General features: G+C 56.2%; 9 protein-coding genes across 9 annotated transcripts; 1 reads left to right on the top strand and 8 right to left on the bottom strand.

Annotated features, from left to right (window-relative positions):
* Nucleotides 1-93: 93 nt before the first annotated feature.
* BJ171DRAFT_488057 (uncharacterized protein) lies at nt 94-1,786 on the bottom strand. Its single transcript, XM_053109345.1, has 5 exons — nt 1,519-1,786; nt 908-983; nt 702-730; nt 498-582; nt 94-380 (listed from the first exon to the last, which is right to left on the bottom strand). Exons 1-5 carry the CDS (start codon nt 1,624-1,626, stop codon nt 352-354), a joined length of 327 nt encoding a protein of 108 aa, XP_052971071.1. The 5' UTR covers nt 1,627-1,786; the 3' UTR covers nt 94-351.
* A 274-nt stretch (nt 1,787-2,060) lies between these two features.
* Nucleotides 2,061-3,132, bottom strand: BJ171DRAFT_557656 (40S ribosomal protein S2; the record flags this gene model as incomplete). Its single annotated transcript, XM_053113105.1, has 3 exons — nt 2,061-2,727; nt 2,852-2,973; nt 3,115-3,132. 3 exons carry the CDS (start codon nt 3,130-3,132, stop codon nt 2,061-2,063), a joined length of 807 nt encoding a protein of 268 aa, XP_052971072.1.
* A 626-nt stretch (nt 3,133-3,758) lies between these two features.
* Nucleotides 3,759-4,063, bottom strand: BJ171DRAFT_172866 (uncharacterized protein). The gene has a single exon (XM_053105981.1). It carries the CDS (start codon nt 3,988-3,990, stop codon nt 3,802-3,804), a length of 189 nt encoding a protein of 62 aa, XP_052971073.1. The 5' UTR covers nt 3,991-4,063; the 3' UTR covers nt 3,759-3,801.
* A 595-nt stretch (nt 4,064-4,658) lies between these two features.
* On the top strand, nt 4,659-6,621 carry BJ171DRAFT_561101 (glycosyl transferase family, a/b domain-containing protein). The gene is made up of 4 exons (XM_053113224.1): nt 4,659-5,250; nt 5,451-5,662; nt 5,786-5,933; nt 6,131-6,621. Exons 1-4 carry the CDS (start codon nt 4,885-4,887, stop codon nt 6,467-6,469), a joined length of 1,065 nt encoding a protein of 354 aa, XP_052971074.1. The 5' UTR covers nt 4,659-4,884; the 3' UTR covers nt 6,470-6,621.
* On the bottom strand, nt 6,622-8,186 carry BJ171DRAFT_488063 (uncharacterized protein). Its single transcript, XM_053109346.1, has 3 exons — nt 8,028-8,186; nt 7,679-7,799; nt 6,622-7,337 (listed from the first exon to the last, which is right to left on the bottom strand). The coding sequence occupies exons 1-3, from the start codon at nt 8,092-8,094 to the stop codon at nt 6,749-6,751; spliced, it is 777 nt and encodes a 258-aa protein (XP_052971075.1). The 5' UTR covers nt 8,095-8,186; the 3' UTR covers nt 6,622-6,748.
* Nucleotides 8,187-8,273: 87 nt separating this feature from the next.
* On the bottom strand, nt 8,274-11,202 carry BJ171DRAFT_488066 (GIY-YIG nuclease family protein). The gene is made up of 5 exons (XM_053109347.1): nt 11,081-11,202; nt 9,811-10,856; nt 9,558-9,674; nt 9,282-9,326; nt 8,274-9,141 (listed from the first exon to the last, which is right to left on the bottom strand). The coding sequence occupies exons 2-5, from the start codon at nt 10,811-10,813 to the stop codon at nt 8,579-8,581; spliced, it is 1,728 nt and encodes a 575-aa protein (XP_052971076.1). The 5' UTR covers nt 10,814-10,856; nt 11,081-11,202; the 3' UTR covers nt 8,274-8,578.
* Nucleotides 11,203-11,337: 135 nt separating this feature from the next.
* On the bottom strand, nt 11,338-12,065 carry BJ171DRAFT_488068 (uncharacterized protein). Its single transcript, XM_053109348.1, has 3 exons — nt 11,950-12,065; nt 11,744-11,824; nt 11,338-11,651 (listed from the first exon to the last, which is right to left on the bottom strand). The coding sequence occupies exons 2-3, from the start codon at nt 11,813-11,815 to the stop codon at nt 11,373-11,375; spliced, it is 351 nt and encodes a 116-aa protein (XP_052971077.1). The 5' UTR covers nt 11,816-11,824; nt 11,950-12,065; the 3' UTR covers nt 11,338-11,372.
* Nucleotides 12,066-13,956: 1,891 nt separating this feature from the next.
* Nucleotides 13,957-18,010, bottom strand: BJ171DRAFT_595425 (apoptosis inhibitory protein 5-domain-containing protein). The gene is made up of 11 exons (XM_053114604.1): nt 17,915-18,010; nt 17,454-17,721; nt 17,246-17,311; nt 16,893-17,047; nt 16,618-16,764; nt 16,236-16,490; nt 16,048-16,096; nt 15,907-15,944; nt 15,726-15,815; nt 15,602-15,646; nt 13,957-15,519 (listed from the first exon to the last, which is right to left on the bottom strand). The coding sequence occupies exons 1-11, from the start codon at nt 18,002-18,004 to the stop codon at nt 14,308-14,310; spliced, it is 2,415 nt and encodes an 804-aa protein (XP_052971078.1). The 5' UTR covers nt 18,005-18,010; the 3' UTR covers nt 13,957-14,307.
* Nucleotides 18,011-22,119: 4,109 nt separating this feature from the next.
* Nucleotides 22,120-24,552, bottom strand: BJ171DRAFT_488121 (7 transmembrane sweet-taste receptor of 3 GCPR-domain-containing protein). The gene is made up of 9 exons (XM_053109349.1): nt 24,417-24,552; nt 24,255-24,325; nt 24,016-24,061; nt 23,869-23,911; nt 23,699-23,778; nt 23,360-23,556; nt 22,955-23,264; nt 22,733-22,864; nt 22,120-22,616 (listed from the first exon to the last, which is right to left on the bottom strand). Exons 1-9 carry the CDS (start codon nt 24,480-24,482, stop codon nt 22,359-22,361), a joined length of 1,203 nt encoding a protein of 400 aa, XP_052971079.1. The 5' UTR covers nt 24,483-24,552; the 3' UTR covers nt 22,120-22,358.
* Nucleotides 24,553-27,773: the final 3,221 nt, after the last annotated feature.

Consider the following 27,773-nt stretch of genomic DNA (forward strand, 5'->3'; position numbering starts at 1 on the left):
CCGAGGATTGCTCTCGACTCGCGACCAGGATTGCTGCTTGTGAGCAAGCGCTGCCGCCAGCAGTCCTGACGCAAGCTGCTGGATCGGCCAGCGGTCCTGACCATAGAACCCGCACGGCCGAAAGAGAAATGGAGGTGAGGCCCAGCCGGGGGGGGGCGAATAGCTTGCTCTCCATCCGAGCAACTATATTTGCAGCTGCGATTGCCGGCCGGTGGCCCCTCCGATGGAATCCAAGGAGCCTCGCAAGCAGGATTTCCGCCCGATCCCGTGATGTCGTGGGCATCGGGATTCAAGAGGGTCGGCCGGCATCCAGATAATTGCCGAGGCAAATGCTTTCACACGCCAGTGGAGCTATTCTTTCTGAAGACTGATATACAAGACTGTGAAGCAGAGGAAGGAGGGCCATGTTTAGCGCGGTCGCCTGGCAATCGATTGCGCAAACTGGAGGCATATCGCCGGGATGTCGCATATGGAGACGCTCGCGCATCTGCGCTCACCATTGTTTCCGCGGATGAAGGCGTCGCCGTATGCATTCTTTCGCTGACCATTGACAAACTCCTCTGTCTGCTCCAACGCAATGTTCTGGCGAGCCGCGGGCATGCCATAGACAAGGACAGAGAGGTTAGGTGACGACAGATCAAACGCCGAGCCATACGCTGACGGGGGGGGGAGCGTCGACAGCAGCCGCAAACAAGTCGTACCATGTAGCCATCGAGACAGGAGAGAACGCCTGGACAGAGACACGTCGGGTAAGATGTTCGAGCCACCGTTAGCGACACGGAAATGAATCGAAATCACGGAGGTATCGTCAAGTGAGTAATGCTTCTCGAGCGACCAGCCACGATGAATGCAACCGACCGGCCAGCCGCGATGAATGCAATAAGAGTGCCTTGTTAAAGGACCCTACCTCGATACTCGACACCCGAATTGAGCTTGACAATAACAGGTCGTCCAAAGACATTGGACAAAAAGTCGTTGGGGGTCTGGATCAAACCGAAAGATCAGATAAGGAGACATCAGTGATCTCTCGCCTGCTACAATCGCAGTGACGCAGTTGAGACGATTGGGCTGGGCCGACCGGATCGATCAAGGGATGGTCGAGCGATGGAAAGTCTTGCAGCTCCGTTCGTAATGTGCTTTGGCTCAAACGAGGTTCAGTCTGCGTGGATCTTAATCGTCTGCTGGTCCGGGTTGGCAAGGATGGCAGTGCATCGCCGATTGTCGTTGCTGGCTTGGCTGTGCCCATATGCGACGACATTCCTCTGCGTCTTGATCGACCGCAAATTCGATCCAGTGAGTCTGCATCGTCCATATTCGATATTGGAGCAGATCGAGCGTATCCAGTCCAGCACCGCGGGCGAGTCGGGTGTGCTTGACAAGGCCGGGAAGATCGGCTCGGATCGTTCGTGAGATCATTCGTTGGCTTGAGCAGCTGTTTCGTCGCTGCGTTCTCGGCATCAGCCGCACTCCCGAATCTCCCCCGTCCCTGGCGAAGTTGCCTTGGACCGATCGCATTACCTGCTTGGGCTTGGCCGATACGTCGGCCATGTTGGATCGAGGGTGTGGGCAGATGGAGACGACGACGAGCAGCCGCGCTGTTCTCGCCGAGAACGCGAGAACGGCCATCCTCCTCGGTCATGTGGAAGTCACGCGCACGCCAAGCACTCCAAGAATCCAGCCTCCGGAGCCAGAAACCCAAGTCCCCAAGCAGCCATTCGGTGTGCCCAGCAGCCAGGCAGGCATCCCAGACTCCACACGCGGCGAGGACGGACGACGGGACGGAGAGAGTGTGCTTTCGATATGCATATTTCTTGAGTGTATGCAAGCAAAATCACCAAAACTGGGTCTACGAGACAAGATCGTCTGGTGCAGTCCCCAGCTCCCAACCCTCACAACACCGAAACACCCGAAACATCGCCGGCTACAAACTTTTTTCTGATTTTTTCACATTTTGGGGAGGGGATCGGATCCCCGGGCAGTAGTCCACGGCATCTGAAGCATCTCCAACGTGTTAAACTATACAATATAGACAGTCAGAGCGCCAAAGCGACACACATTGCTTAGTAACCCTTGAGCTTGGTGGTCTTGGCGAGGAAGTCACTGTATTCTTGGTAGGGGGACTTGGTGAATTCAGTGGGGGCCCAGAGATCGGGGGTGAGGTAGCCGTAGGTGTTGCTGATGGCCATGAAGGTGGCCTTCAGGAAGTTACCGGCGGTCTTGGTGGAACCACGGGAGGTAGTGTAGCAATCGATGATACCGGCGAGCTGGAGGAGCTTCTTGGGAACGGGAGCAGCGACGATGCCGGTACCACGGGGGGCAGGGACGAGACGGGCAGTGACGGAACCGCACTTGCCAGTGACCTTGGCGGGGACAGTGTGGGGCTCACCGAGAACGGTACCCCAGTATCCACGACGAACGGGAATGATAGAGAGCTTGGCAAGGATGATGCCGCCACGGATGGCAGTGGCGACTTCCTTGGAGCACTTGACACCGAGACCGACATGGCCGTCAAAGTCGCCGATGACGACAAAGGCCTTGAAACGGGTACGCTGACCAGCGCTGGTTTGCTTCTGGACGGGCATAATCTTCATGACCTCGTCCTTGAGCTTGGGGAGGAAGAAATCGACGATCTGGTACTCCTTGATGGGAAGGGAGAAGAGGTAGATCTCCTCGATAGAGCGGATCTTGCCCTCCTTCACAAGGCGACCGAGCTTGGTAACGGGAACCCTGTGTTCGAAACCCCAAAAATACATCAGTCCGTGCGCAACGCTGGCGGGGGGGGGCGAGGCGCCAGGGTCGCAGACAGGCGACTGTACCCAGCAGAGGACGGCAGCCAGCAGACACCACTTACCAAGCCTTCTCTTCGCCGTCCTTGCGGCCGCGACCGCGTCCACGGTCGCCACGGCGTCCACGACGATCACCACGTCCACCACGGCCAAAACCACCAGCTCCACCACGACCGCGACCTTCGGCCTGTTTCCGAGTGAGGGAGAGGATGCAGACGCCGGGTTAGCTTCTGGATGCGCATGGCAACTACCACCTGCCGATCCGTAGATCGATGAATGTCCCCCCGTCGCGCACGGGCCGCAGTCAGCGAGGATGGGTGCTGCTTACCGAAACAGTGTCAGCCATTTGCTGAGAGAAACCAACAGAAGGCGACAGAAGGAAACGAAAGCGCTGTTAGCAAGCTGGCATCGAGGCGCCGGCAGATGCAGACACACCCTATCGGCCCTTCTTTGGCACATCCATCGGTTCTCTGTTCCAGGCCGCCGCGGGAGTCTTGTGCGGCGCCGTCGTGCGTCCGACAGGAGAAATGTTTCGGGGACATAAGTCCCTCACTCCAGGCACAGCCAGGGTCAGAACGACGCCGGGCGGCCCAAGGAGCATCATGCAAAACACATAGAGCACGGATCGAAGCGTCGGCGTCCCAAACTGAGGTTCGCCACTCCGAGATCCGGCAGACGGTAGGATCGGCTCGTCGCTCCAGGTCATCGTGTTTGCAGACGAGTCAGTCCGCAGAACGGAGGCTGACATTTTTTTCTCGGAATTGGGGAGGACGACCGCAAGGGTCGCCAGCACTCGCTTGGAGCAGACATTCGACGAGTGCTGCTCCAGCGATGCAGGTCGCGGACAGCCAGCGAGTGGCTTGTACTGCGCCATCGTCTCCGCAAAGCTCTTGCTGGGCTCAGCCAAGGAGCATCCATTTCCATCCTTGAAGATGCAGGAACAGAGAATCGGGTCCGTGTGGATATGCCCATCGTGTTGCGGCTGGTAGGTGTCGGCATTGGAGCCGCAGGGAGCTCACGCGGCGGGGGCATAGTTGCTGCCACCGGCTATCAAGCTCGGATTGCCGAGAATGCACAAACGTGCACCGATCGACATTCGCATGGCCAGGGACGGATGGACGGATGGATGGATGGACGGATGGGCGGATGGATGGATGGATGGATGGATGGATGGATGGATGCATCGTCGGCGGGCAGCGCCCATACTTACAAAGTCTTGTTATAAGTGTGTTAAGGGTTGGGAAAAGCTGAAATTTACCGCTTAAAGCGAAGGAGAGAGAAACCAAAGGGATGGCCGCCACTGGTCTTTCAACAACACCCTGGCCGGCGCGGCTGGTGGCGGGCGTGCTCCGTGGCTGGCTGCGGGCTGGCCATGCGCTGCTGAGTCAGCGCGCTCGTGGCACTGAAGCCGAAGGAACGCTGAGATAAGCAGCACGTGCGAGGGCTGGGGCTGGGGCTGGGGCTCCGGGTGTCCCAAAAAGGATACATGGCCGGCTGGATCCCGGATCGAGCTGGATCGAGCTGGATCGAGCCCATCTGCTGTCGCACAAATGCATGCGCAGCCCTGTATCTGTGCGACTGGGCTGGCCAATTGCGTGTCGGTCCGGCCGCGCTGCGCACATGACGCAATGCGTCCTGTGAGCAACCACCGCGTCACGGGCGCACCGGTCGCACACGCCCTTGCTCGGGGCCTATTTCCGCTGCCACAGCAAGCACACCGCTCGCACAAGCGCACTGGGCACAATGCCGGCGCGCAACCCCTGGTTCGAGCCGCCCTTTCCTTTTCCGCCGGTCACGTGTCCGATAAGCGCCCACTCCCTTCCTCCCTTCCCGTCGGCAATCCGTCGGCAATCCGTCGTCCTTTCCCAGCGGCTTCGTCTGCCCCCACCCCTTTTGATCTCGGCCCACCCGCACACCGCTGCCGCCCTGTCTTGACTGTCGTCGCTGCTGTCGTCGCTGCTGTCGTCTGTTCTGCCGTCTCCCCCTGACCACTCCCTGCATCCTCCCCACAGCCGCCGTGCGATCGTCGTTTCTCCCAACTCTGCCACTGCCCCCCCTCCCACTTCTGTCCTGCACCAACCGCTTCTCGCTCGCCATCATGACTTCTGCGTCTGAAAAGCCCTTCTCCATCACCGCCGCCCTCAAGGTCTTGATCGAGCAGCCTGACAAGTTTACCTCTGCTCTCGCTGCCAAATGCGCCCGCGACATCATGTCTCAGAAAGCCACCCCGGCCCAGATTGCCGCATTCCTCATCGGCCTGAAGGTCTCCCGCCTCGACCAAAATCCTGACGTCATTGCCGTTGTTGCCAACGCCATGCGGAGTGCTGCCATCCCCGTCGATCTGTCGGCCATTCCCGAGCCCATCGTTGACATTGTCGGAACCGGTGGCGATGGCCAAAACACTTTCAACGTCTCGACGGCCTCGGGCATCGTCGCCGCAGGAGCTGGTTGTCGGGTTGCCAAGGTAGGTCCTATGCCGGGCTGCTGTCGTTGTGCATCGCGCCGATATGCTGAAATGAACTCTGGCGCATCGAACGTTCATATTCCCCAAATCTCACAATCCCTCACATCCTCCATATCCCACAATCCCTCACATCCTGAAACATCCTCTAAATTACCCGTGCTTTCCTTATTTACCATTTGCCCGCCCTCGCCCATCTCCAGCACGGTAGCCGCGCCTCGTCGTCTGCATGTGGATCAGCCGATGTCCTGGAGACCCTTGGCTGCGACCTGAACAACGTCGAAGCCGATCTCGTGCCCAGGCTCCTCCAGGACGAGTCGTCCTTTTGCTTCCTCTTTGCCCAAAAGTACCACCCCGTCATGAAAACTGTGGCTGGTCCGCGCAAAGAGATTGGCGTGCGAACCATCTTCAACATGTGAGTCCTGGTATCCGGGTATCGGGAGGCGGCTTTTATGACCCCGGCGACGTCTGTGCGACCGGCCTCGCCTCCACATCCGCTCTGACCGATTCCCGGCCACGGCGTTGTTTCTCGGTATAGCACCGGCCCTCTCGCCAACCCAGCCAAGCCTTCCCACGCCGTCATTGGTGTCTATTCTCTCGATTTTGCTCCCATCTATGCCGAGGCTGTTCGTCTCTCTGGAGTCAAGCGCGCCTGGATCGTCAACGGAAACGGCTGTCTCGACGAGGTATTTCCTTGCATCATCGGCAGAATTGCCCAGAAACGTCCAAAGCAACTCGCTGCGCTTGATAACTGCTGGGATTTCAACATCGAAGCACCGGTCACGGAGTTGCCAAGTCGGGTGCGCCGTGGCGAATCGAATCTGTTTCGTGGCACTGACCAGAGTGTGGGAACCGATCCCCCGGCCGTCGTCTCCGTCCCCAGGTCAGTCCCGAGGGCCCCACCCACGTTTGGTCCCTGGAGAACGATCAGATCACAAAGTTGGTCATCCACCCATCTGACTTTGGCCTCGAGGAACACCCGCTCACTAGCGTCGGAGGAGGAAGCGCCGACGAGAATGCCCAAACCATGCGCGACCTGCTGAGCAACAAGCTCCAGGGCCCTGTCCTTGATTTCGTCCTCATCAACACCGCCTCGCTGCTCTATGTCGCTGGCAAGGCCACGGATCTCAAGGATGGCGTGCGCCTGGCTCGCGAGAGCATCGCAAGCGGAAAGGCTGCCGCAGCCTTCGAGCACTTCACTCGCTCCACTGTTGCCCTCTGAGCTGGACTCGACGCCCTGACGACGACCAGTTACCCCCACTTGCTCAGTGTCGTTTCGCTGCTGCTTCCAGCATTTCCAGTCCTGGATTTTGCTTCTGGTGACCACCCTGCTCCGGTCTGTCAATACATAAACCTATACACATCCTCATGAATCGTTGCAACCGCGAACTCTGAGCTGCCTTCTTTCGCCAACTCGACCGCATGGCGGCTATCTCCAAGCTCGCAATATTATCAGATGATCGGAACTCGGTCGGCACATTTCATCTCGATAAGTGTCGCTCTATTTTCCTCCTGCGTTTCCGCCGCCGCGGCCTCCACGACCTCCTCCACGTCCTCCTCCGCGACCTCCTCCTCCACGGCCGCCGCCGCCGCCGCCTCGAGGCTTGCCGCGATTATCACTGTTATCGCGGTCGTTGCGTCGATTCGAGGATGGCTTGTTGGATGGGCCAGGCTGATGACCATCGCTGCCGGCTGTGGCCCGATTTGTGCTGGATGGGCCATCGTCCAGCTTGGGCAGCTTCTCGCCGCGGCCCTTCGGCCCACCAAATGCCTTCTTGCTATAGTTTTCTTCCAGATCTTCCTCCAGCCGGTCCTGGATCTGGCGCTTTCGGTCCAGTCGCTCCCTCTCATGAGCCTTGAGCTCAGGGCTTCTTTCTATTCGAATGTGGATCGCCGAGTTGAATCGGTGCTGTACCTCCAGATCGGCTTCGTCGTTGTCGCTTCCGGGATCCACGTCGTCCACGAGATCAACGGACGAGGTGCTGATCTCCCACCGAATGTCGTCTCCCAGCCGCTTCTTGAGCAGCAGAGCCAGGTTGACGGCGTGCTGTAACGCCGCACCCAGGCCATGAAGCACCAGAAACGTAAATCTGTGCAGATCCGGGCCGGCGTGCGTGTCCCATTGGAATGGATATGGTTAGTTTGCGGAATCGGTCGAGTCGAGGGAGGGGGCGTTGCCTTTTTGCATGCCATTCATCCATTCATGGCGAGCGATGCAAGAAGTGTGTGTGGGTCGGGGTGGAACGCCGTGAGCCATTCCTTCGGAGCGCTCGACAGACATAGCCTCGGAGCCATCACAGATTCCCAGCTCGAAGCGATCACAGATGTTTTTCGAGCAGTTCATCCACGACGTGATCTAGTGCTGGATTGCACCCATTGGCACCCTCGCCGATCGCATCCACTCCATCGGCAGAGATCTGCTCCCACATACGTCGGTGATTCAATCTTCTTGATGGCCCGCTGCACCAGAGCGGGCAGGGGACTCTTCCGGGATATGTAGAGATCTGTTTCCAGCGTGGGCAGTCGTTGAGGCGGACGCTTGTGCCTAAGCGCTAGAACCCCCAGATTCCATCCAAAGCCAAAGCAGTGAGGAGGCAGCCGATGTGCATATACCAGGTTGTGGGAGCTGTGTGTGATCTGCTCGAAATCGGGCCGCAGTCTCGGCCAAGCAAAGATGCCGGCGACGGCCCAGGTCCCACCCACGGATATGCATGTCGTTGTTTGGGCAACACTCGGCCAAGGCAACGACACAATCTGCCCAGCAAAGAGCGTCAACTTACAGCGCTGTCGCTGCAGGTCCGGGTTCGGTGTGAACTTTGCTTGTGCTCCTTGCGGTGCTCTCGACATGGCAAGCTCGTTCTTGATGGGCGAGATCGGTCGTGCTGTCCGGGATCAGCCGCGATTGAGACCGGCTGCAGATCACAGATCACAGGTCGCAGATCGCAGGTCGAGCAAGAAGCCTGCTTTGTTGGCGGCGAGCAGAACAGGCCAATCGCAGCGCGCGCCGGTTCCCTTGGACGGAAAACTCCCACACCGCGGATTGTCGTTTATTGATTTGGTGCATTACGATCCATCGCTCCCTTCATCAAAACGGCCGGAAGCATGCTCACGGTACGCAAGTTGATCATGGCCACTCATCCAAGCTCAACTTGCCAGCGGCGACCATCAGCAACAACGAATCGTTGGCTTCCAGACACAGTGAGCATACTGTTTGGTTGTGGTAGCGATAGGCAAGTGAGTATTCAGGTCCCAGAAAAAGACAGCTCTGGCTCAAACCAGGGCGTCCCCTTTCAAACTGCGTGCGCTGTGGCATCCACCTTGGCCAACTCGCTCAGCGAAATCCCTCTTTAGCTTCGGAAACCCGTCCGATCGATCCATCTGCAACTCTGTTCTCGGGAACAGCGTCTGGGCTCCTTGCTTGGCTCGGAGATACAGACCCCTGTGCTGCTTCGACACCCGGCGGACACGGCCCGTATGTGGCATCCATAAACTCCACCCAGCGAACAATTACTTCGCGGATCTTTGCCCAGTCCTGCTCCGTTCTGTTGCGACGAGCGGTCACGTCTTCCACTGGGATATGGATGTTTTGGAACGGATCAGGCTCCACGACATCCTTGCATGTGTCCGTGGGAGCCCGAAACCACTCGCGGTGTTTCTCCTTGCATGCTCCGGGACAGCCAATATGACCGGGACTGAATCCTCGCTCGCGCAGTTCGATGTGGATGAGTCGCTCGGTCCGGTTTGCATATCTGCACCTTGGCAATTCGGTCGTGAAAACGGCTCCTCGGAAGTTTTGAGAGGGTCGAGGGCTCGGAAAGAACTCAATCAGCTTTGGAGTAAAGCCGCACTTTTTTTCCATTTGGCTGAAGCGGCGGTAGGGATTTCTCGTTCGCCCTGGGCAGTATTGCAGGGGGGTCAAGCATGTTCGCGCGAAAGAGCAGGAAATGCCAATCAGCAAGCATGGCCATGTTGTCCCTCCGTGGCTCGATTCTTTCGCTGGATTCTCCTGCCTCTAGAATGATCTCTTCGCTCACCAATTTTGTACATCTTGAGCTCATTCTTTGAATCTACAGAGGCATCTGAACAAACGACGATTGTGAGCTGCTCGTGGCTGCTACGACCGGTCGATGCCACCCAAAGGCTTTTGCACCCATTCGATCAGCAGGTCGCATTGGAGTGCTCGGCATACTAAATATACAAAGATACGAGATATGCGGGATACTCTGTGTCTGGGATGACCCCTCTGGCAATCAGTGCAGGATCATCGACAACATTCGTGTCCTGCTTGACCGGAATCCCCGACCACCTACCAGGCCGCAGCTCGAACACATAGATGTATCCGTCTTGGTCCTTGTCTGATATAGGTTTGCTCATCTCGGACCGCAGTACCAGACGCGAGCGCTCAGGGAGGTCATCGCAGATCCATTCTGTGATGAGCGGACGCCGGTGAGAAGTGAGAAGTGAGAAGTGAGGATAGTTCATAAGCGAGTCTTATCCAGACGGGGGAATGAGGGAAATCGACGTCGGCCCGCGCTCGCTTTACCGCTCTAGGACTGCACTTACTGTCGTAGTTGATTGTAACATTGTTGGCTGGGGATTCTGATAGAGGCCAGGAGCTTGGTTCCAGGGGCAGTTTGCACGTTTGCGTGGCCGCCGGACTGACACTCACAAAAGCCCTGTCAACAAGCCTCTCGTATCTGTGGTCCTCGGGCAAGTCGCTGGTCGTTCGTTGCGTCTGCTGTGAGGTTGTGGAAATTTCCGGGCTGGCAAATCGCACGACCCGCTTTGGTCTCTCCAGCATATCGAGGGCAGCAGGCAGCTCTGTCTCCAACCCCAAGTTACTTGAGCAGGTAGACTGGGATGGGCCGGAAGTTGGCGGCGATGGACTCGCTGTCGGCTGCGGTGCCAGACTGGGTTCGTTCGAGGCAAGGAGGGCACCAAAATAACATGAAGCGACTTCGAACATGGCTGCAAGATCATCTCCAGTCCGCATGCATGAATATCCATCGAAAAAGCCACATGGCTCTGGCACCGGGAATGCATCCACCGTGCATTCGCTGCTTTGGGTGGACAACTCGAGCATTCGGTGGGTCACCTCAGCGAGTCCCGAAGCAACGTCCGCCGAGCTAGCCATAGTGCCAATACCCGGTGCGGTTGTTGCATCTTCATGGTCCCAACAGCTTGCGAGGCTGCTTTCAAAGTCACTGCTGCTGCATCGGCCGCTGAAGCAGCTGATCATGCCACACCCCTCGATCCTGTCGGGTTGGCTGTCGCTGGCGAGTTGATGCGGGAAGCTCAAGCGTGCTGGTTGGTCAATCACCGACTGGATTGGCTCACATTTCGGAGTCGGAGGAGCACATCGAGCACCCACAGTGAGGGCATGCATCGACAGCGTGACGCTGTCCAGATCCCTGGCCTGTCGTAAATCCTCGGCGATGCTGCGGAATGGGGTGCGGGTGGATCCCAAAGCATCGCCATCGTCCAAGTCAGCAGCCTCAGAGTCGCTTGAATCGGACCCATCGTTGTCGTCGCTATCTGTGCCAGTTGGCGAGTCCCGAAGCCGCATGTCATATTGGTTCCGGGGAGACGATGCTTGACTTTGGTGGAAGCTGCAATAAATGCGCTGCCGGGTGAGCGGGGAGAGTACCGCTGCTTCCGCTGACGATGAGAATGGCATTGATGATAATACCGGGCTCCCAAGAGGCACTGAGACACGGCGCTCGCAGGTCTTGCCGGTGCTGGTGGCGATCCCAGAGCAACGGACGACTTGGGTTGGCGTCTTTTTGGATCGTGGGGGCGAGCGATCCGGAGGCGTTCGAGGTGAGCCACTCACAGGGATGCGTATATCCGGAGACCGGGGACATGTGGGCTTCATAGCTCAGGGAGGGCTTCGGGCCAAGCGGGTCGTGGGCAGGGAGATGCAGGGCAGGCAGATGCGGGGGAGGAGCGAGCGACAGGGGTGAGCAGCAAGGGGCGGATCGCGGCAACTTCGCAAGGGTGCAAGATCGCCTCCATGGGTGTCGACCAAACATGTCCGGCGGGGCATGGAAATGGCGCCATCAGTCCACATGCCCGACTCCTTCCAGGCATCTTGTATTGACTGAATCGACTGGCAACTTGATTGCTCAGCCATTGGCCCCGCTCATGTGAAGGATGACACTCGCGCCAACAATCATCCCGCCGTATGCAAAGCCCGCCGCGCTGAAGTGCCGGCCCAGAGACGTCCACCATGGCGAGTAGACGTATCGGTATCCTGGGTCCCCCACCAACCACACAGCCAGCGTCATGCCGATAATCTCGGTAAGCATCGTGCTGATGACATTGCTGGCGATCAGACCAAGCCACAGCTCCATCGACGGAACAAACAGCGAGCACGGATGATGCGAGCCATCGCACGAAAATGCCTGAAAGCAAGTGATGTCGCAGGGCTGGGGTCAAAACGCAATGGTCGCATTTTAAGATGCGTGACAGATAACCTCGTGGATAAATGACTTACCGAAAGAACGCCGGTGTAGTTGGTCAGACTCATCAGCGCCAAGATTCCGAGGGGATACATGCTGGCGATCATATCTGTGCCCTAACCATACGAGAACCAACCTGCTGTCAGCAGCAAATCACCACCAAACTCCCCGAGCGACAGCCGCACAGAAGCGACCTGCATCGCCGCCAGCCACTGTGATCTGCGCAAACGGCCATCCTCACTATGAAAATTGCTCGGACGCTCGAGTGCTCCAGAAACTCCACAAAAGGCAGAACAATCCCCGTGAGTTGCAGAAGCTTAAGTCCTAGATTTGTGCGAGCCAGCACTAGCAAGTGTAGCGGAGCGGAGTGTCAGTCGTGGCAATCGGGAGCGGCTCGGCGTTTGTTTTTGAGCCTTTCTGGGCCATGTAGAGGGCTTCGTGGCTCGGCACCTTCTCACCATCAAGTATCACCGTTGCAACAATGTTGAGGACATATGCTCGCAACGACTGCGACATGGATGCAAGTCGCAGCATCACATCGATACCCTGCAAAATCACCATGGTCCATCAGCAAGCATCGCGGCACTGCTTGGAGCATGCTCGCACAATCACAAGGAACATACAGCAAAGCCCGCCGTCACAAAAGCCGCAACATGGGCTCTCTGCGGCGGTGTCCAGATATCTTCGCAGGTGGCGATCCGTGTACATTTTGCCGTCAAGGTTGCTTGTTTGCGAGCCGGACCGCTGCTGCATCTTTCATGCTTTGCCCGAGCCGTGCTTGGCTCCACCGCAACCGGGAATATGAGTCTCTCAAAACCACGTAGATTGTCTTCACCAATTCGGGCGAGGTGCGAGTCGATAACGAAGAACGATCGTTCGAGCAGCCATAGGGCAAAGATTCCACACAGGTTGAGCACCACGGGCACTGTGATGTAGCCTGTATCGACTGCGTTGGTGCTTTGGGCCACAAAAACCGCCCAGTTCATGTAGGCCCAGAATCCTACGCCAAAGATGCATACCAGCACAATGAAGCAGACGAAATACCCCACCAGCAGCGGCAGAACCAATATTACAAACGTCCGGAAGGGAATCACTTTTGGAATGATGCATAGCCCAATGACCAAAACGACGCAGAAGCAGACCAAGGCGACAGAAAACAAAAGGATGGTGGATGGCGAACGGAGCATCAGCGGTGATAGGAGAATCGACACTCCACTGGTCATAAACAAGGCAGGGATGCGCCACGAGAACAGGCATTTGATGCTGCTGAGGACGTGGGAGTTGCTTCAAGATCCACGTAGAACGAGCAGTCGGGATAACCACACAGCAATGAGTGTCAAGTCTGCGCCAGTTCCCGGGTAAGCACATGGTGGTATTGTATCCATGAGCGGGCGCTCGACCGGGCCGAGGACACATCCGAGTTGCCAGGTGCGCACTCCTCGGTGTACATGGAGATACTGACCAGGTAAATATGATCACGCATATGAACACGAGCTGTGTGATGTATACCAGCTTCTGCGATACAGTGCACAATTCCTCGCCAGCGAGATTGATGCATTCGGGAATTTGGTCGCGAAAATACAGCCATGGGATGAAGTGTACGATTTGGAGAAGTGTCGCCAGTACGAAGGGAGCCAGGCACATGGCCAGCTGCATGCAGTCTGACTTTGTGAACCGCACATCCAGAAGAGTTTTCCAGCGGCACGGATGCCGGTCGGCATGGCCACTCGTGCTTGACACTTGCAGACCGCTTGTCTTGCTGACTGCTGAAAATCTTGGGTCGCGCACACCAAGAAGGTGGCTCGCTTCGCCTCTGCTCTCCCTGATGGACCCATCCGTGGGGCCGCAATGGCTGGCGATACTTGCGCGAGCTGGGGAGGAATCTGTTGGTTCGACGTTGATATCCGGTGGCATTTGGAGGAGTAAATCAATTCCCATACATGGAGAGACAGGGCACTCGGCTTGCTCCGCCCGGTAACTTTGGCGAGAAGGGAACTTCCCAGGTGATGTCACTCAAGATCCTCCTCAATCACCATCCTCTCATTGTTCATTGCAACACTGCATGACATAGATATGGAATCGGTGGACAGTGATGCTCCAAGATGCAGACTTCACACATGAGCAAACGGGACACCCTCACGACTCCATTTGTCAGCGTAGTATGCGATGGCTTGCGTCCAATGGAGACACATGCGATTCAACAAATCCCCTCCGAGTGAAGACCTCCGGTCGCTCTCCGGTATCCACAATCGACATGCACTGCTCAAAGTACCGAGCAAACCGCTGCCTCCTGGGACTGGGTGCATAGCCCTTGCCCTGTCGCCATGACGCAGTGCCAGCGGTGAATGGTGCTCTTGGACACTGAATATGGCCAGGGTGCGATGGTATTGGATAGCAAATTATTCGGTCAATGACCAAAACCAGGGTATCCCGTTTCTTTCTGGATCGGCTGTAATACACAAAATCGACGTCAACGTATCACCCACAGTTATGGACCTATATTCAGCAGACAATACCAGTTCATATCCACTGATCTCTCGACCAGCAGCGCGACGAGTTTCGAGACTCAAGCCCCAAGGGCGGGTGCCATTCACAGAAACTACTTGTTCTGCGTGAGGCGACTGAGCGCCTGGTGGAACAGGAGTCTGGAGGACGGACGCTGCAGATAACTCATCGGCCTTTGCAGAGATTCATCTGCCGTCTGCGGCCGGATATCAGGGACCGCCGCTTCGGTTTTGACCTGCCGGACAATCTTGACACGGCTCGACTTGGCTTGCGTGTCAGTTTGTGATCGGAGTGCACCTGTTTCGGAGAGAGGAGGCCCTGTTCCAACGATGGAGAGTCCTATTGGCTGCGACGATGCCGATTTGCCCTCATTCGGAGGCTCGGGGAGGTTGCGTGTGGTGGTGGCTTGGGCGTTAACGAGGCCGCCAAAGCTCATCAGAGCAGGCGTGGAGAGGCTGTTATCAGGTTTTGTGAAGCTATCCCGTCGCGAGAGATCCATGTTGCGCGATACACCTTGATGGCTTCTCGCTAATCCCTGAGGAGAGAGTCCGGGCTGTGTCGTGGAGGTCGTGGATATGCGCAGTGAAGTACTTTGGCGATCTCCGGAGCTTAAGTCTACAATACACTTCGGGGACCGCTGAGCCGTCTGGGCAGCGACATCGATGTAGCTGCCATCACGGGCTTCGTTTGGATACTTCACATGGTGCCTCTGGCCCGTGGGCCGACTCTCAAGGATCGGATCCAGAGAGCAGCGAACTATTTGTGTCGGAGGCTTGGTTAGCGACAGGCCATCCAAACCATCTGAGCCTATGTCGAGTTTGGTCCGTTTTCGAGCCCCGTCGCCTCTGTCCACGTTGGTCTGGCTGGGTGCTGAATCTGTACTCCGGATACGCTTGCGCTGCACGGACAGCCCCGTGCTACTGACGAAGCTTTCGTCTTGCTCCATGATAACTGTGCGTTTTCTTGTGGGCTGCGCGCCCGCGCTGCCTGGGCGATCAGCATCGACGCAAATGCGCAGAGATTGGGCGGAAACCAATATCGTAGAAGCCGGTGGCTGCGCTGTGTTCGCAAGCTCGGGTGTTGAGGCTTGAGCAGGACGATGCCCAGCCGTACGAGATGGCAGTTTTGATGGCTCTTGCGTCGAATGTGGCCTATTGGGGCTGTTTGAGTCAACATGAGCGGGTAATTGTGCCTCTGGAGCGACTGTAAATTTGCTGGGCTGAGTTTCAGCGATCGGCACTGGAATCCGATGCCAGGACGGCGTCAGCTGGACATCGACCTTCGATCCAATGGGGGCTTCGAAGAACTGACAGCCAAAGTAGCTCAGTTAGCGCCATACCGGATATCTGCGAGGACAGCCGACACCCGGGCATAGAACATGTGCCTACTTGGATTAGTCGCACGGTGTTGCAAGCAGACCGCTGTAGCTTTTCCTGGTGGGGACGGTACGATGGTCAACAGTCGTCAATGTTGAACGTGCCGCAGCGAGCAGAGACAGGACGATCAATTTACCGGAGCTTCTTGGGCAGCGCCAGCGCAATGCATCTTGACCAATCTAATCCTTTCGGAAAACTCAGCGCCTCGCGCGTGTAAATTTGGGTTCTTTGATAATCGATGTGGATTCGTCTGAGTGAGCGCGGCTTCGCATAGGCACGATACATGCATGCATGCGGAGACGGAAGTGGCGCTTTACCATCTTTTCCAGCAGATAGAGCCCGTAGAGCAGCGCCTCTGCAGTGCCAGTCAATGTAAGCTCGCATCAGTACGGTGGCTGAAGAGGGCACCGACCCGCCATGATATTCACCGGCATCTTCAGAATGTCCGCGAGACCTACCGAATTTTCCTGTCGCTAAGGCACTCGGAGACATCTCCACCTTGGCCTCCTGTTGACCATTCGACGTCGAAGGCGCGGCTTGGTCAATCTCGAGCGACACTGTTAGCACTCAGACCACTCTGCCTGCAAACCCAAAACCATAATCAAGCCATCACCGCGCCAGTAGCAAACAAGGATGATGATGTTACCGTGAATAGCTTTTGGATCATGGTATAGAGCCTGAGCAGAGCTGATGGCTCGGATCGGAGGATCGACTCGGCAAGGAGGTCAACGGAGAGCTTGATGAGCTGAACCTGATGCCGGGCTGCCAGTTTTGTGTGCTGCTCGACCAGTGAATCGACAAGATACAGCAGCAACGACGGCGACGAGGCTCCGCGTTTCAAATGCAAGTGGGCAACTTTGCCAATTTCCATGAGTCGTCGAATCCCGGCATCGTCGCGGAACTGTGTCGTGATGTGTGAGGTAAGAATTAGATCACGACCGGGGCCCCGCAGAGGGACAGCCCAGCCTGTACTCCACTGGCCTTTCCGACCAACATCCAGTATCACATCGGACGACGTCGGCACATACATCAAAGGGTGCGCTCCGTAGAATTCCGGCTTCAAGGTCAATCCATATATCGCCGATTCGAGGCCCTACTGAGCAGATATCTTGGAGCCGCATCACAATCGACCTGATACTCTCAGCGTGGCCCCCGAGAGTCTCCATCGATGAGATCTGCAGAACGAACCCTCCGCCGGGCGAATAAAGTGAGGAGCGGAGATCTGACTCGTTTCGAAACCGTCCGGAAAGAAAGCGGCTGTTTCTGGATCCGAGCTTTCCATCTCCAGCGGTGTCCTACCTACCGCTCGTAGCAGCTCAAGAAGACAGTCCAGGGACTCGGATGACTCCAGATACGTGTTTGCTTTATCCAGAATCTCGGTTTGGAGGAAGCCCAGGCTTCCACTCCGAAGCTCAACGCTGCCGGTCTGAAAGTGAGTTCTCAGCTTTTTGGCGACAGCTTGGTTGATGATGGGTTCGGCATATTGGGGGTTGATGAGTTGGAGGTGAAACATCGGAACGACATTGATCCAGGGTTGCTGGACCCAGATCTCACTGCACAACGACATTGATCCGATTCGCGACTGCGAGGGAATGCTGCCAATGCTGGTTCTGGGGCCCAGCCCGACAGACAATGATCCCAGACATCAGCCCTTACCTATGGAACTCTGCTTCCAGATACATCCGAGTCCGACTTTGACAGCTTGTAGTTCGTCTGGCGATTCTAGATGGACCAAGCTGATGAGTCGATCGAGCCATCCTTATCCCCGATTTTGTCCGCCATGACATAATCAAACTCATATGCTGAACGATGCTGTCAAAATTGCGCTGCTCTACACTTGGATGGTCCCGAGAAAATCACGAACCGCTCTGTAACAACTGGACCAAGACGTCGGCGATCCGGTCGATGTAGTTCGGGGTGTCTTTGGCGAACAGCGACAAGTACCGCATTGCATCGAGTCGGACTTTTGTATCATCGTCTTCGCACAGATCCAGGTGCGCATTGACGGCTGCCTCCTGGATCTCTGCCGGAAACAGCTTGAAGTGCTTGGGAATGGCAGCAGCGACCATTCGCTTGAGCTGCGAGTGAGGAAACGTCCTCAGGGACAACAGAGTGGAATACGCTGTGATGTACTGGATGGCATGCGATACATTGGGAACGTGCAGTCAGCGACCGGACATCAGAGGCGGGCTTGCACGCAGTTGCTCCCGTTGAAGCAAGGTATATCTGCGTGGTTCTTTCGCAACGGCCGAGATCCAGATCCAGACGCAAATCCAGACGCAAATCCAGACGGTGCATAGCGTGGCAGTCCGTCGCTTGACATACCCTAGCGCTGTTCCGAGGCAGGCTATCGAGCCCAGTGAGACTCGCCAGAGCATTTGCGGCCTCGTAGTACTGCGACGATGCGTCCTCCATGCCGATCGATCTGGAACACTCAGGCGCTGTCGTTTGCAGACCCCAAAGCACTTGAATCCGCCACTCAATGTCGCCGTCACGTGTCGCTTCTCATGTGGCAGAAGCGTGGCGCGATCGATGCTGCGCACCAGTCCGTCGCACAATGCGGGTTCGCAAACGCCCATTTTCTCATGGACCATGCACAACCTGGAGCGGCGCTGGGTAATGAAGGAACAGGGCAAAAAAATACACTGTATTCAGAGGGGTTCGGGACACTCACATGCCAGCGTAGTATGTGATGGCATGCGTCAAGCTGAGCCATAAGAAGGGCGATGTGGATGGCGACGGTGCGCTTGAATTGCTCAAAGTACCGAGCACACCGCTGCCTCCTGGGACTGGATGCATAGCCCTTGCCTTGACGCCATGACGCAATGACAAAGGCGATAACGACCTCGGTCTCCTTTGGCATACTGCATGGCCATGGTAGCGATGGGTGTGTGTATTCAGGTCCCAGCAAACAGAAACTCCCATGGCTCAAACCAGGGTGTCCCGTTTCGTTCTGGGTACGCTGTACACTTTATTCAGAAAAAAACGGGACAATATAGCCGTTTCCATGAACATGTAGTATGTGCTGTGCTTGCGTCAAGCAAAGCCACAAGAAATAAAACAGATCACTTTGGCAGCCTCCGAGTGAAGACCGCCGGTCGCTCTCCGATCTCCACAATCGACCTGCATACTGTGATCATGTTGCGCGCCGCATTGACGTCGCGATTCCACACTGTCCGGCAGCTGGGATTCTTGCAGCTCCTGACAAAGTGGGAATTCGCAACACTGGGCGCATCGAGTCCTTCCAACCGAACTGGCTCCAGGCAGTTGGAGCACACCTGCGAGGTGTTGAACTCGTTCGTCGAGGCCACCTTGACGCTTCCATGATGGTGATTGGGACGGCGTCGGTGGTGCTCGAATTGCTCAAAGTACCGAGCAAACCGCTGCCTCCGAGGGCTGGATGCATAGCCCTTGCCCTGTCGCCATGATGCATTGCCAAAGGCGATCACCACATCGGTCCGTATCGGGGCGTGCTTCAGGACGGCCTTGCACATCTTGTCGACGGCCACTTGGCGCCTCTTGTGGCCCGTGAATCGATGGTGACGGGCCTTCTTGCCAAGGTGGAAGTCGAGCTGCACTCGCAGCTCCGGTCGCAGGACATGGGTGAGATGGACCTTGAAAGCCTCCGAGGACGACACCTTGGGCGAGGGGTGGTCGACATCCAAGTCTCGATGCTGAGTCGATACTTCATGGTGTTGTGCCACTCAGTATTGGACGTATGGCCACACATGTGCTGGTAGTGGCCATTGGAGAATGAGACCACCTCGTCTTGGTGGCCCGGTGCTTGGATGACTGCCGTGAAGATGGAGCCGACTCCAGGATCGATGCCAATCCAAGTGGTGCGGTTGGGGTCTGGGTCGCCAATGTGCTCCTGGATACGCTGCTCGGCAGTCGGAGGAGGCTCGATGGTCTCGGTGCGATTGGTTCGACGCACAAACTTGACGAGGCCGATGGTGCATCCAATGCCATCGGTGCTGATCTCGTAGTTGAACAGCTTGTGATTGATATCCCGGTCACGGAAGAGGGAACTACGCAGCTTGAAGCAACTGCGCCAGAGACGATCCTGGTTGTTGACACCGTCCTCACCTTCTTCCTTGAGCTTGTCCCGGGTGAGTCCAAGGCGTTTCTTTGGACCCAGGAGATCCCAGAGAGTGACGGTGTCAATCTTGACATACTTGGCCGTGGCAGTGCACAGAGGAACTATCGTGCACACGGCCGGAGGAGTGTCGACGGCGAGCTGCTTGAGGGCCCAGTTGATCCTGGATGCCAGCTTGTTGATCTTGGACTTGGTGGTGCCAAGCTCCGACTTGGCCGTGGTGAACCTCTTGTCGTCGGAGGGAATGCCTTGGGTAGTGAGCTTGTCCAGCTTGGCCTGGCGCTGCAGCTCAGTGACTCGGAGGGCGGGCATGTCACAGTCGATCCACTTGTGGACATTGTCGACCATCTTGTCTCGGGCGAGGATTCTCACATGGTGTGAGAGGCGATGGAGGGCCCGGAAGCGGTCCTGGTCGCTGCTGTACCGAAACTCGTCCAGGACGTGGCCAAAGTCTGGATAGAGGAACTCGAGATCGGCCTTGGGTGGAGTCTGCCCTGGTTTCTCGAAGAGCTCGAGACAGGCCTCGATGGCTTCGTGCTTGTGCTTGTTGGCTGGGAAGACGGCAGCGCAGAAGCGGCGAAGGAGTCGCCAGTAGGCCAGGTCGAGGTGGGTGGTGCAGTTGGTGGCATAGGCATTGACAGCCAGGGTGAGAAGCTGACTGTGTGCACCATCAGGCAGACGAGGGGCCGGAGGCAGGTCTGCGTGCCGAGTGGTCTGGTAGATGCCAAAGGAAACAACCAACTGCTCGTTGTACTGCTCATTGTCCCCGGTCGGCGAGAGGGCACCGGCCTCGACAATCGTGAAGCATTGGCGGATGAATGCAGGTGTGGACTTGGAAATGACGGGGACGGGAAGATCCTGCTCGATGCACCGGAGGATGTGCAGGTTGAGCAGCCTGGATGCCTCGAATTGGATCTGGGTCATGGCCTCGACGGTGGCCTGGATCTTGTCGCGGAGAGCGGGATTGAGACAACAGCCATCCATCGTCTGCTTGAAGCAGCTGAACTGAGGGGCGGATGACCTTCCATCCACGAGTGGGACGACAGAACTCTTGAGGGGGTGATATTCGGGACACCTGTTGGTGTTGCTTCGCTGATGATCGGTACCGTCGCACTGGCGACATCGCTTGCCGGTACTCGAGGAAGTAGATGGACCAGGCTCGGTGGGATCGACATCCATTGGATCTGCAGAAGCAGTGGTGGTGAGCGACGGAGCAACAGACGACCAAGCATGCGTGGGGTCAGAATACGAACCAGAGACAGGCTCCGACTGTGACTTGGCTTTCTTGGGCCTGGGTGGCCGAGGCTGGCCATCACCGGTACCCTTGCGCTTCGGAGGCATGGGGGCAGAGGATGCTGGATGCCTGCCAGTGGTACTGGTCAGAACAGAGACTTTTTTTATCGTACAATAGCGCGATGATCAGATCAAGGCGAGATGAGGGAAGAAAGCAGCAGGACGAAGGTGTGGCATTTATACCCGAGAGCAGGAACCCGTCTTTGCGGGCTGGTTGGGGAAGTGACCCTGTTCAAAAATCGCCGAGAGGTTCAAGCCAGGGATGTGAACGCGAAAATGGCGGCTTGATTGGGGGACTAAACCCCAAAATGATGGGGACTCAACCCCAAAGAAGTTCTCGATGGGATTGAAGTCGGGCGAGGCAGGTGGGGTGAAGATCACTGACCATCCTCGGCGCTCGATGCAGTCCAGGACAGCCCTTGTCTTGTGCATGCTGACATTGTCCATCACAGCCACAGAGTCGTCTGGGAAGGTCGCTCGCTCAAAGAACTCGACCATCGAGTGTGTCTTGAATGATGTGGGGATGTACATGCGATGCAGCACACCAGAGTGGTTGATGGCAAATGCAGCCGAGACAGACTTGTGTTCCATGTGATTGCGCTGGCGAAGCGGAGCACCCCTCGGTGAGTATCCGTAAAGAGGAAAAATGGATATCCTGATCCCTGTCTCATCGACAAAAACGAATCGTCGTGGGTCGATGGAGCGGGCCTGGTCCCTGAACTGTGCCACTCGCTCATCCAGTCGCTTGGACTTGTAGAGGTAGGTGTGTTGCCCTCTTGTGTGAGAGACCTGCTCGGTGGATGGCAGTGTGGCAGAGTGAGAGTGATACTTTCCTCTGGAGGATGGACTCGAGCTTGCATCGCAGCACAGGACCAGTCTGGAACGGGTCCTGTTCAATCAGGGTGCGAATGACTGGACATGCCTGCTCGAAGAAAGTGGATCTGCGAGCTGGGACCCGGGATGGGTCATCCAGCTTGCATCCTCGGTGCCATCGATGGATGGTGCTCTTGGATACACTGAATATGGAGGCGACCTTACGCAGGCTATGGATGAGGGCGTAGCATCGCAATGCGGCGGTGCGAAAGTCGGATGTGTGGCGAATGGTCATGGCCAGCGCGCGATAGCATTGGGTAACAAAATATTCGATGAATGGTCAAAAACCCGGGTGTCCCGTTTTTTATTGGATTGCCTGTAAAATGAAAACTCGAGACAGGTGCTTTGTCGCTCGCCAGTAGCAAAGCTCGTTCGCCAATAGCCAAGGCCGCTCGCCACTGCCCGCGCTGCTCCCCAACACTTGTGCCGTCGCTCGATCCCATGCCCCCCTCAGCCCTCCCTTGGCTCAATGAGCACCTCTCTCTTCTGTTATGCAGGCGTGCCGGATCAGCCCTTGCTGGCCTTGGTCTTGGCAGCCGATCCCTTTGCTCCGGCAGCTGTCTTGGCCGAGTCCTCTTGCATGGAGGCTCGCACCTCGCTGATCATCTCGCTAACAGCGCTGTACCATTCTTGAATGTTTGTTCCCGGGCGCGCGGTCAGCAAAAACGAGCCGGCCGACCAGGTCAACGCCAGGGTTTTCTCGTTGCTGTCGGTGAAAAGCAGGCCGTTTATCGCAGCAATTGTGACAATGAAGCCTTTCTCTTTCTGCAGATGTCAGAGCAAGCATTGGGTATCAGGCCACTGGACGGCAGGGCACACCGGTCTGTCCGTCGTAGATGCACCGACGCCAATCCACGACATGCTCAAACGAAACCACTTACTGGGTTCTTCGAGTCTTCAAAGACCAGGAAGGGATTTTCTGGAGCGCGGCAGATGATGCAGTTGATCTTCTTCCACTTTTGGGGAAAGAAGCTTCCAGTGTCCTTCCAGATGAACGAAAACTCTTCAAAGGCCTAAATGCGGTCATCCAGACACCGATGAGCGATTCCAACAGCAGGGAACGTGCCATTTGCGGCGCTGCAAGTGAGTCTGTCGTAGCTCACCAGTTTCTTGTCACTCAGTTTGTAATCCTCAGCTCCTCTGACTCGGTTGGCTGCCGCGGAGCCCGTCGATTTCGATTGTGTCATGACGCTGCTTCCAATCGTTCCGGCATGCGTTTCCTTGTAGACCACCATCAAAATGGGTGAGATCAACATATGCTGGATGACTGTCAGGCAGAACCACTGCACAAAGAGGCGGATCACTGAGCGCTCGCGGAGACTCTGAGTGTTGGAGCCGACATTGGGTAGGATGATGATGCACGCCAGGACGATCGTGTACACCGAGATGCTAGTCTCAAGCGCCTCTCCGAATCTGTAGACCACGATCATAGAATGTCAATATCAGAAACTATGCGTCTCTCAGGACTCCTCATCGGCATCGAGATTGAGTAAAGCGATCGGACTTACTGGCGGGGGACATTACGGGTCTTGTACGCCAAGAATACACAGAGAAGCAGGAAGATGCCGTTCAATGCGTAGAGTGCGCCGATGGTTCCGCTCGAGACTGACGTGTTGTTTGGTGTGCACAGTTGAAGCTTTCGAAGTCCAATCTGAGTCACCGTGACGGACTGCGGATTCATGCCATGGTTGACCGCCAGCAAGATCTGCAAGGGTTGGCAGAGGTATGGGAGTGCAGTGATGGAGGAAGCAGGGAGGCGAAGACAAAGTGAGGACTGAGCACTCTATTGTTGATATCATGACCCACACTTCTGGCCGGGTCATACTGCGACGGAACTTTCAGCCTACCGTCTCGGTCAAGCAGAACACGCCCGTGATTGTCAGCAGGAATGAGTCGCTCAAGTTTCTTCGCACGAGCTTTGCGTTATCTGCGAGTCGGAGATTTCCAAGTGCTGGTCAGCTATACCAGGGCCACGGAGATGTCACTTTGCCGATCCACTTGAGCAGTAGGCACGTACCAAAAATACACCACAATCGCCAGGCCTTGACGCATATAGATGACTAGATGAAGCAATTGGATGATCAGAAGCTCAGGATAGCCAAATCAATGACACGATGGCACAAGACCCGGGTCGTCTGTACTGCAAAGCGACATGCGAACGTACAGTAACGAGAGAAAAGCCGAGGCCCATGAGCCATGGCTGGATATAGCTGTGCAGCAATGACAGTGGTATTGCCAGATCCGCAACAAACAATCGATGGTCGTCGATGCAAAGGATGGCATGTGTTAGAACGTATCAATCAATCCACAGCGAGCAGAGACATGACGATGCAAGTGGAAGGAGCGATGAAGGGACTGGGCGCAGCGCAACTCGGACAGGACGAGATCAGAAGCACCCCTTACCAGATCCATGTGTTGCTGCCAACGTTTGCAATGTCAATCACACTTTGAACGCCCCAGAGACAGAGGCCCACCTAGATATGGCCGACAATTGCGTTCAGGATCAGGCTTGATCATTTATCGCCAGAACAATATCCATAGTCCTTTCCGGGATCCCATACATACCAGCAGAATCGAGTTGAACAGAGGGCCACGTTTCATGACCAGCGGATGACGCTTCAAGTAGATCATGAAAACGAGGGACACGACGGAGATGCAGATAGACAGGGCAAAGAGCACAGCGATAAAGATAGACAGTCCGTCGATGAGCCCTGTCTCGGGAACAACATAGCTGAGCTGATCAAAGGTGAAGACCGGATAGTCGAGCGGGACGCTGGAGCCTCCTCCGCTCCAGGTGGGGCTGCTTGTCATGTTGATGCTGGAAGTTGAATAGTTGGCAATGGCGCTGTATACCACTGTGGTGCCAACGCTGCTGATTTGCTTAATATATCCAGGCCTTCGAATAGATGATCAAGTTGATTAATACTTTTCAAACCGAGCCTCAGATACACTTCCATTTGGGCAAACACTTACAACACAGCGCTGCCCATGGGGTCGAGACTTGAAGAGCGCAAGTAGACAGCCCGATTCGTCAAACAGCAGAGCAGTTCCCATAATGTTGTTGGCGTCATAAGGGAAAGGAGGCTCAAATCAGTGACGATCGACAATTCATTCCATCAGATGGTATTCGATGTCGATGAGTGCTCCCTCCCTTGTGACGCGATCAGCATGGGAGCCAAGTGAACCTCCTAAAGGTGAATCTGGATAATATTAGGCGTCTGGGTTGACTGCGCGCATATTTTACATACACAAATAGGCCGTTGACACCTTGGTAACCAGTCGCCGTGATCATGGCTGGCGTGACGGGGCCAAAGGTAGTAGCAATGGCACTAGGCGTCAAGTTGTTTGCGCGGAGACCCTACGACAGCGATATGTCACGCAGCGTCCGATGATGGGAAGGTAAGCAGGGGGGTCGGCAGCCGTAGGGCGTTGTTGGAAAGAGAACAGCATCCAAAAACTGGCTACTTACTGCATCCCATGTTGTGAATATAGCCATGGCGGCATCGTAGGCTCGGCTTTAGTGGAGGATATGTGAGCAAAGATTAGCGATACCCGCAAGTCTTGAAGGCTCATGGTAGACAATAGCACAGACTTTTGCCAAGACACTATCGAGGCCCATACATGGCAATGTCGGAGGGTATGCCAGTAGAATCGAACCAGTTGACGTTGGGGGCGTCCGTTCCAGCAACGCTGCGAAGCAAACCAACTGTTAGCCCAATCGGGGATATTGTGCAGCTGATGGCAAGACGATCGATTGATGGCAAGACGATCGACGAGAGCCGCAAATGCAGATGCTACCTGTTCATATTGCGGGTTACAAAGTAGCTGTATCGATTGTAGAAGCTGGTGTAGGTGGCTGTCGTGAGAACGTTTGGGTGCTGTCAGACAGAGCGAGGTTAGCGTCGCTAGCGTCAGCACGATGTCGGATTCCACATTTTGAAGCGCAGTGACGGATAGGCATTGATACTTACTTTCTGGAATGTTGGTGTCAATACACCCACGGACTGCGCAGAGGTTCCGGCACCGAAATAGGCGTCGATGCTGGCTGGAAGGAGGGTCTGGCCGAGAGGCGTGACTGTGATCCATACCTGGCAGAAGAAACGGTCGGCAAGTGCCGTCGATTAGATACAGGAATCTGCCACTGGCAATACGCCTCTGCCTCCTGCATTTCTTATGGCGCAGCGGACGGCTTACATATCCTGGACCGGTGAGACCGTATGCCCTGGCGGTAGTGCCAAGCTCCAGATTAGCCTATAATTCTCAAACCAGACCGCCGCTCGCCGATTGAGGTGTCCTCAGTTGACCTCGCTGCCACATTCAAACATGGCCCAACAGACTGGACTGCCATCGGCCTTGCGACAGAATAGCCACAGCAACGAGCCGAACTTACGCCGCCGCATAAAACACAATGTCGGTGTATGCAGGTCCGCCGCTGCAGCCGAGACAGATCAAACCAGAGCATTAGATCGATGCTTGCTTCACATACGCACTCACAGCACACGCGACGGACCGAAGCAGAGGCGGCTGAGCGGTCTGCGAGGCGTGGGCAACTCAGGTCGGTTCTCGCGCTCGCCTGAACATGCTGCCCGAATCTCGCTCCCGGACTTACATCAAGAAAATAATCCGGGCGAATTCGTTCTGGATCGAGGCAAACGCTGGACCCAGCTCGGCCACTGCAAGCGCAGGGTTAGCGAGAGCAGCCGAGCTGAGTCGAATAGCTTTGTTTCACGTGGATGTGGAGGCGGATGATAGCGGCGATCGTTAATCAATGGAAATGGCGATAGAGCTTGATACGCTGTGAAGTTGCGGAATACAGCGGTCCAACGCATTGCGCATATTGAAAGACGGCAGTGTAGGAGCAAACGACCATGGCGCTCTATTCGAATACGTGAGTCCACAGGGGCTGTTCCGAACATGCATCCACTGACCTTGGGAACTCAATAAGTTGATGTTGCCTTGAGCACCAAGGGCCCAGTTCAACATATCGAGCGAGTCGCTCTCGACTGAGTAGAGCACAGCCATTTTGGTCCAGTTGAAGCTTTGAGCGATTTGCATGGCAGCGACAGCGGCACCCCTGGAACGAGAACAACAGAAGCAATCAGAACCAATCGACGCCCGGATTTATGCGAGCGTGTCAAAACGGATCTGGGAGCAGCAAGCTCGCGTGGCGTAGCCGAGCCTCGGAACATACATGGGCTCCATTCGTACAATCAGAGGGTATTGCCCATTGGAGAGAGCAGTAGCATTGCAGGTCACGCAGACTTGAGGGAAGCCAAGGGAGGAGCTCAGGGTAGCCGAGTACGAGGTGAGATCGCTGGTTGGATCCCCAAAGAGTGCGACACAGTTTTGGTTCATGATCAAATCGATGATGGCCGCGTCCTAGCGAGTTCAGGAGCGAGAAGTAGCTTGCGATGTCAGAATACCGAAACACGCGGCGAGACGACTCTTTGCCCATGCCTGGGAGCGGCGCCATCGCGTTTGCTCTCTCGCCACCACATTAACGTACAGAGCCGCCTGGCTGTGCTGCCGATGAGGCTTGCTTGACACTGATGGTGGCAGTCGGCAAGATTGTAGTGCTGTTGTTGACTGTTTCGACTGCCATCAGCATCCCCATGGTGGCCAGATAGCTCTGAGCTTGAACCCCGAACCCATAGGTAGGGGTGTAGTTGGCTTGGACAACGCCGACATTGAGCTGCACGGCACGTTCCAAGGTAGGCACAGGTTAGATGGCGAGAGATGATGGCGGCCACTAAAGCGCCCGGGCGGACCGGCCTCAGGGAACCTCCCCGGGGCGAGCAACCAGGGTCTCTCCAACCACCTCATCAAGCAGCACAATGCCCGTGCGTTTGCATGTAACCATACCGTGTAGCTGTTCTTTGCAGCTAATACCAGGTGACAGAGCACATGCAGGACCAGAAGCAC

Source organism: Polychytrium aggregatum, assembly GCF_025602895.1.
Source record: "Polychytrium aggregatum strain JEL109 chromosome Unknown BJ171scaffold_3, whole genome shotgun sequence".
Classification (NCBI taxonomy): Eukaryota; Fungi; Chytridiomycota; class Chytridiomycetes; order Polychytriales; genus Polychytrium; species Polychytrium aggregatum.

Excerpts from the sequence above, each read along its gene's own strand:
- BJ171DRAFT_488057 (XM_053109345.1), bottom strand. The coding sequence starts at position 1,626 with ATGGCCGTTCTCGCGTTCTCGGCGAGAACAGCGCGGCTGCTCGTCGTC. Across the intron at positions 984-1,518 it reads TATCGGCCAAGCCCAAGCAG|ACCCCCAACGACTTTTTGTC; the intron begins GTAATGCGATCG and ends GGTTTGATCCAG. Across the intron at positions 731-907 it reads TTCGGGTGTCGAGTATCGAG|GCGTTCTCTCCTGTCTCGAT; the intron begins GTAGGGTCCTTT and ends GTCTCTGTCCAG.
- BJ171DRAFT_172866 (XM_053105981.1), bottom strand. The coding sequence starts at position 3,990 with ATGGGCGCTGCCCGCCGACGATGCATCCATCCATCCATCCATCCATCC.
- BJ171DRAFT_561101 (XM_053113224.1), top strand. The coding sequence starts at position 4,885 with ATGACTTCTGCGTCTGAAAAGCCCTTCTCCATCACCGCCGCCCTCAAG. Across the intron at positions 5,663-5,785 it reads GTGCGAACCATCTTCAACAT|CACCGGCCCTCTCGCCAACC; the intron begins GTGAGTCCTGGT and ends TTCTCGGTATAG. Across the intron at positions 5,934-6,130 it reads GAAACGGCTGTCTCGACGAG|GTCAGTCCCGAGGGCCCCAC; the intron begins GTATTTCCTTGC and ends CTCCGTCCCCAG.
- BJ171DRAFT_488063 (XM_053109346.1), bottom strand. The coding sequence starts at position 8,094 with ATGTCGAGAGCACCGCAAGGAGCACAAGCAAAGTTCACACCGAACCCG. Across the intron at positions 7,800-8,027 it reads GGACCTGCAGCGACAGCGCT|CGCTTAGGCACAAGCGTCCG; the intron begins GTAAGTTGACGC and ends TGGGGGTTCTAG. Across the intron at positions 7,338-7,678 it reads AAGAAGATTGAATCACCGAC|ATTTACGTTTCTGGTGCTTC; the intron begins GTATGTGGGAGC and ends GGATCTGCACAG.
- BJ171DRAFT_488066 (XM_053109347.1), bottom strand. The coding sequence starts at position 10,813 with ATGCGGCTTCGGGACTCGCCAACTGGCACAGATAGCGACGACAACGAT. Across the intron at positions 9,675-9,810 it reads TGTTACAATCAACTACGACA|AATGGATCTGCGATGACCTC; the intron begins GTAAGTGCAGTC and ends CGCTCATCACAG. Across the intron at positions 9,142-9,281 it reads GCTCAAGATGTACAAAATTG|GGCGAACGAGAAATCCCTAC; the intron begins GTGAGCGAAGAG and ends AATACTGCCCAG.
- BJ171DRAFT_488068 (XM_053109348.1), bottom strand. The coding sequence starts at position 11,815 with ATGATCGCCAGCATGTATCCCCTCGGAATCTTGGCGCTGATGAGTCTG. Across the intron at positions 11,652-11,743 it reads ACTACACCGGCGTTCTTTCG|GCATTTTCGTGCGATGGCTC; the intron begins GTAAGTCATTTA and ends ACTTGCTTTCAG.
- BJ171DRAFT_595425 (XM_053114604.1), bottom strand. The coding sequence starts at position 18,004 with ATGGAGGACGCATCGTCGCAGTACTACGAGGCCGCAAATGCTCTGGCG. Across the intron at positions 17,722-17,914 it reads TGCCTCGGAACAGCGCTAGG|TACATCACAGCGTATTCCAC; the intron begins GTATGTCAAGCG and ends CATGCCATCCAG. Across the intron at positions 16,491-16,617 it reads TACGGAGCGCACCCTTTGAT|TTCCGCGACGATGCCGGGAT; the intron begins GTATGTGCCGAC and ends ATCACGACACAG.
- BJ171DRAFT_488121 (XM_053109349.1), bottom strand. The coding sequence starts at position 24,482 with ATGATCTACTTGAAGCGTCATCCGCTGGTCATGAAACGTGGCCCTCTG. Across the intron at positions 24,326-24,416 it reads TGTTCAACTCGATTCTGCTG|GTGGGCCTCTGTCTCTGGGG; the intron begins GTATGTATGGGA and ends GGCCATATCTAG. Across the intron at positions 22,865-22,954 it reads AACTGAGTGACAAGAAACTG|GCCTTTGAAGAGTTTTCGTT; the intron begins GTGAGCTACGAC and ends GACCGCATTTAG.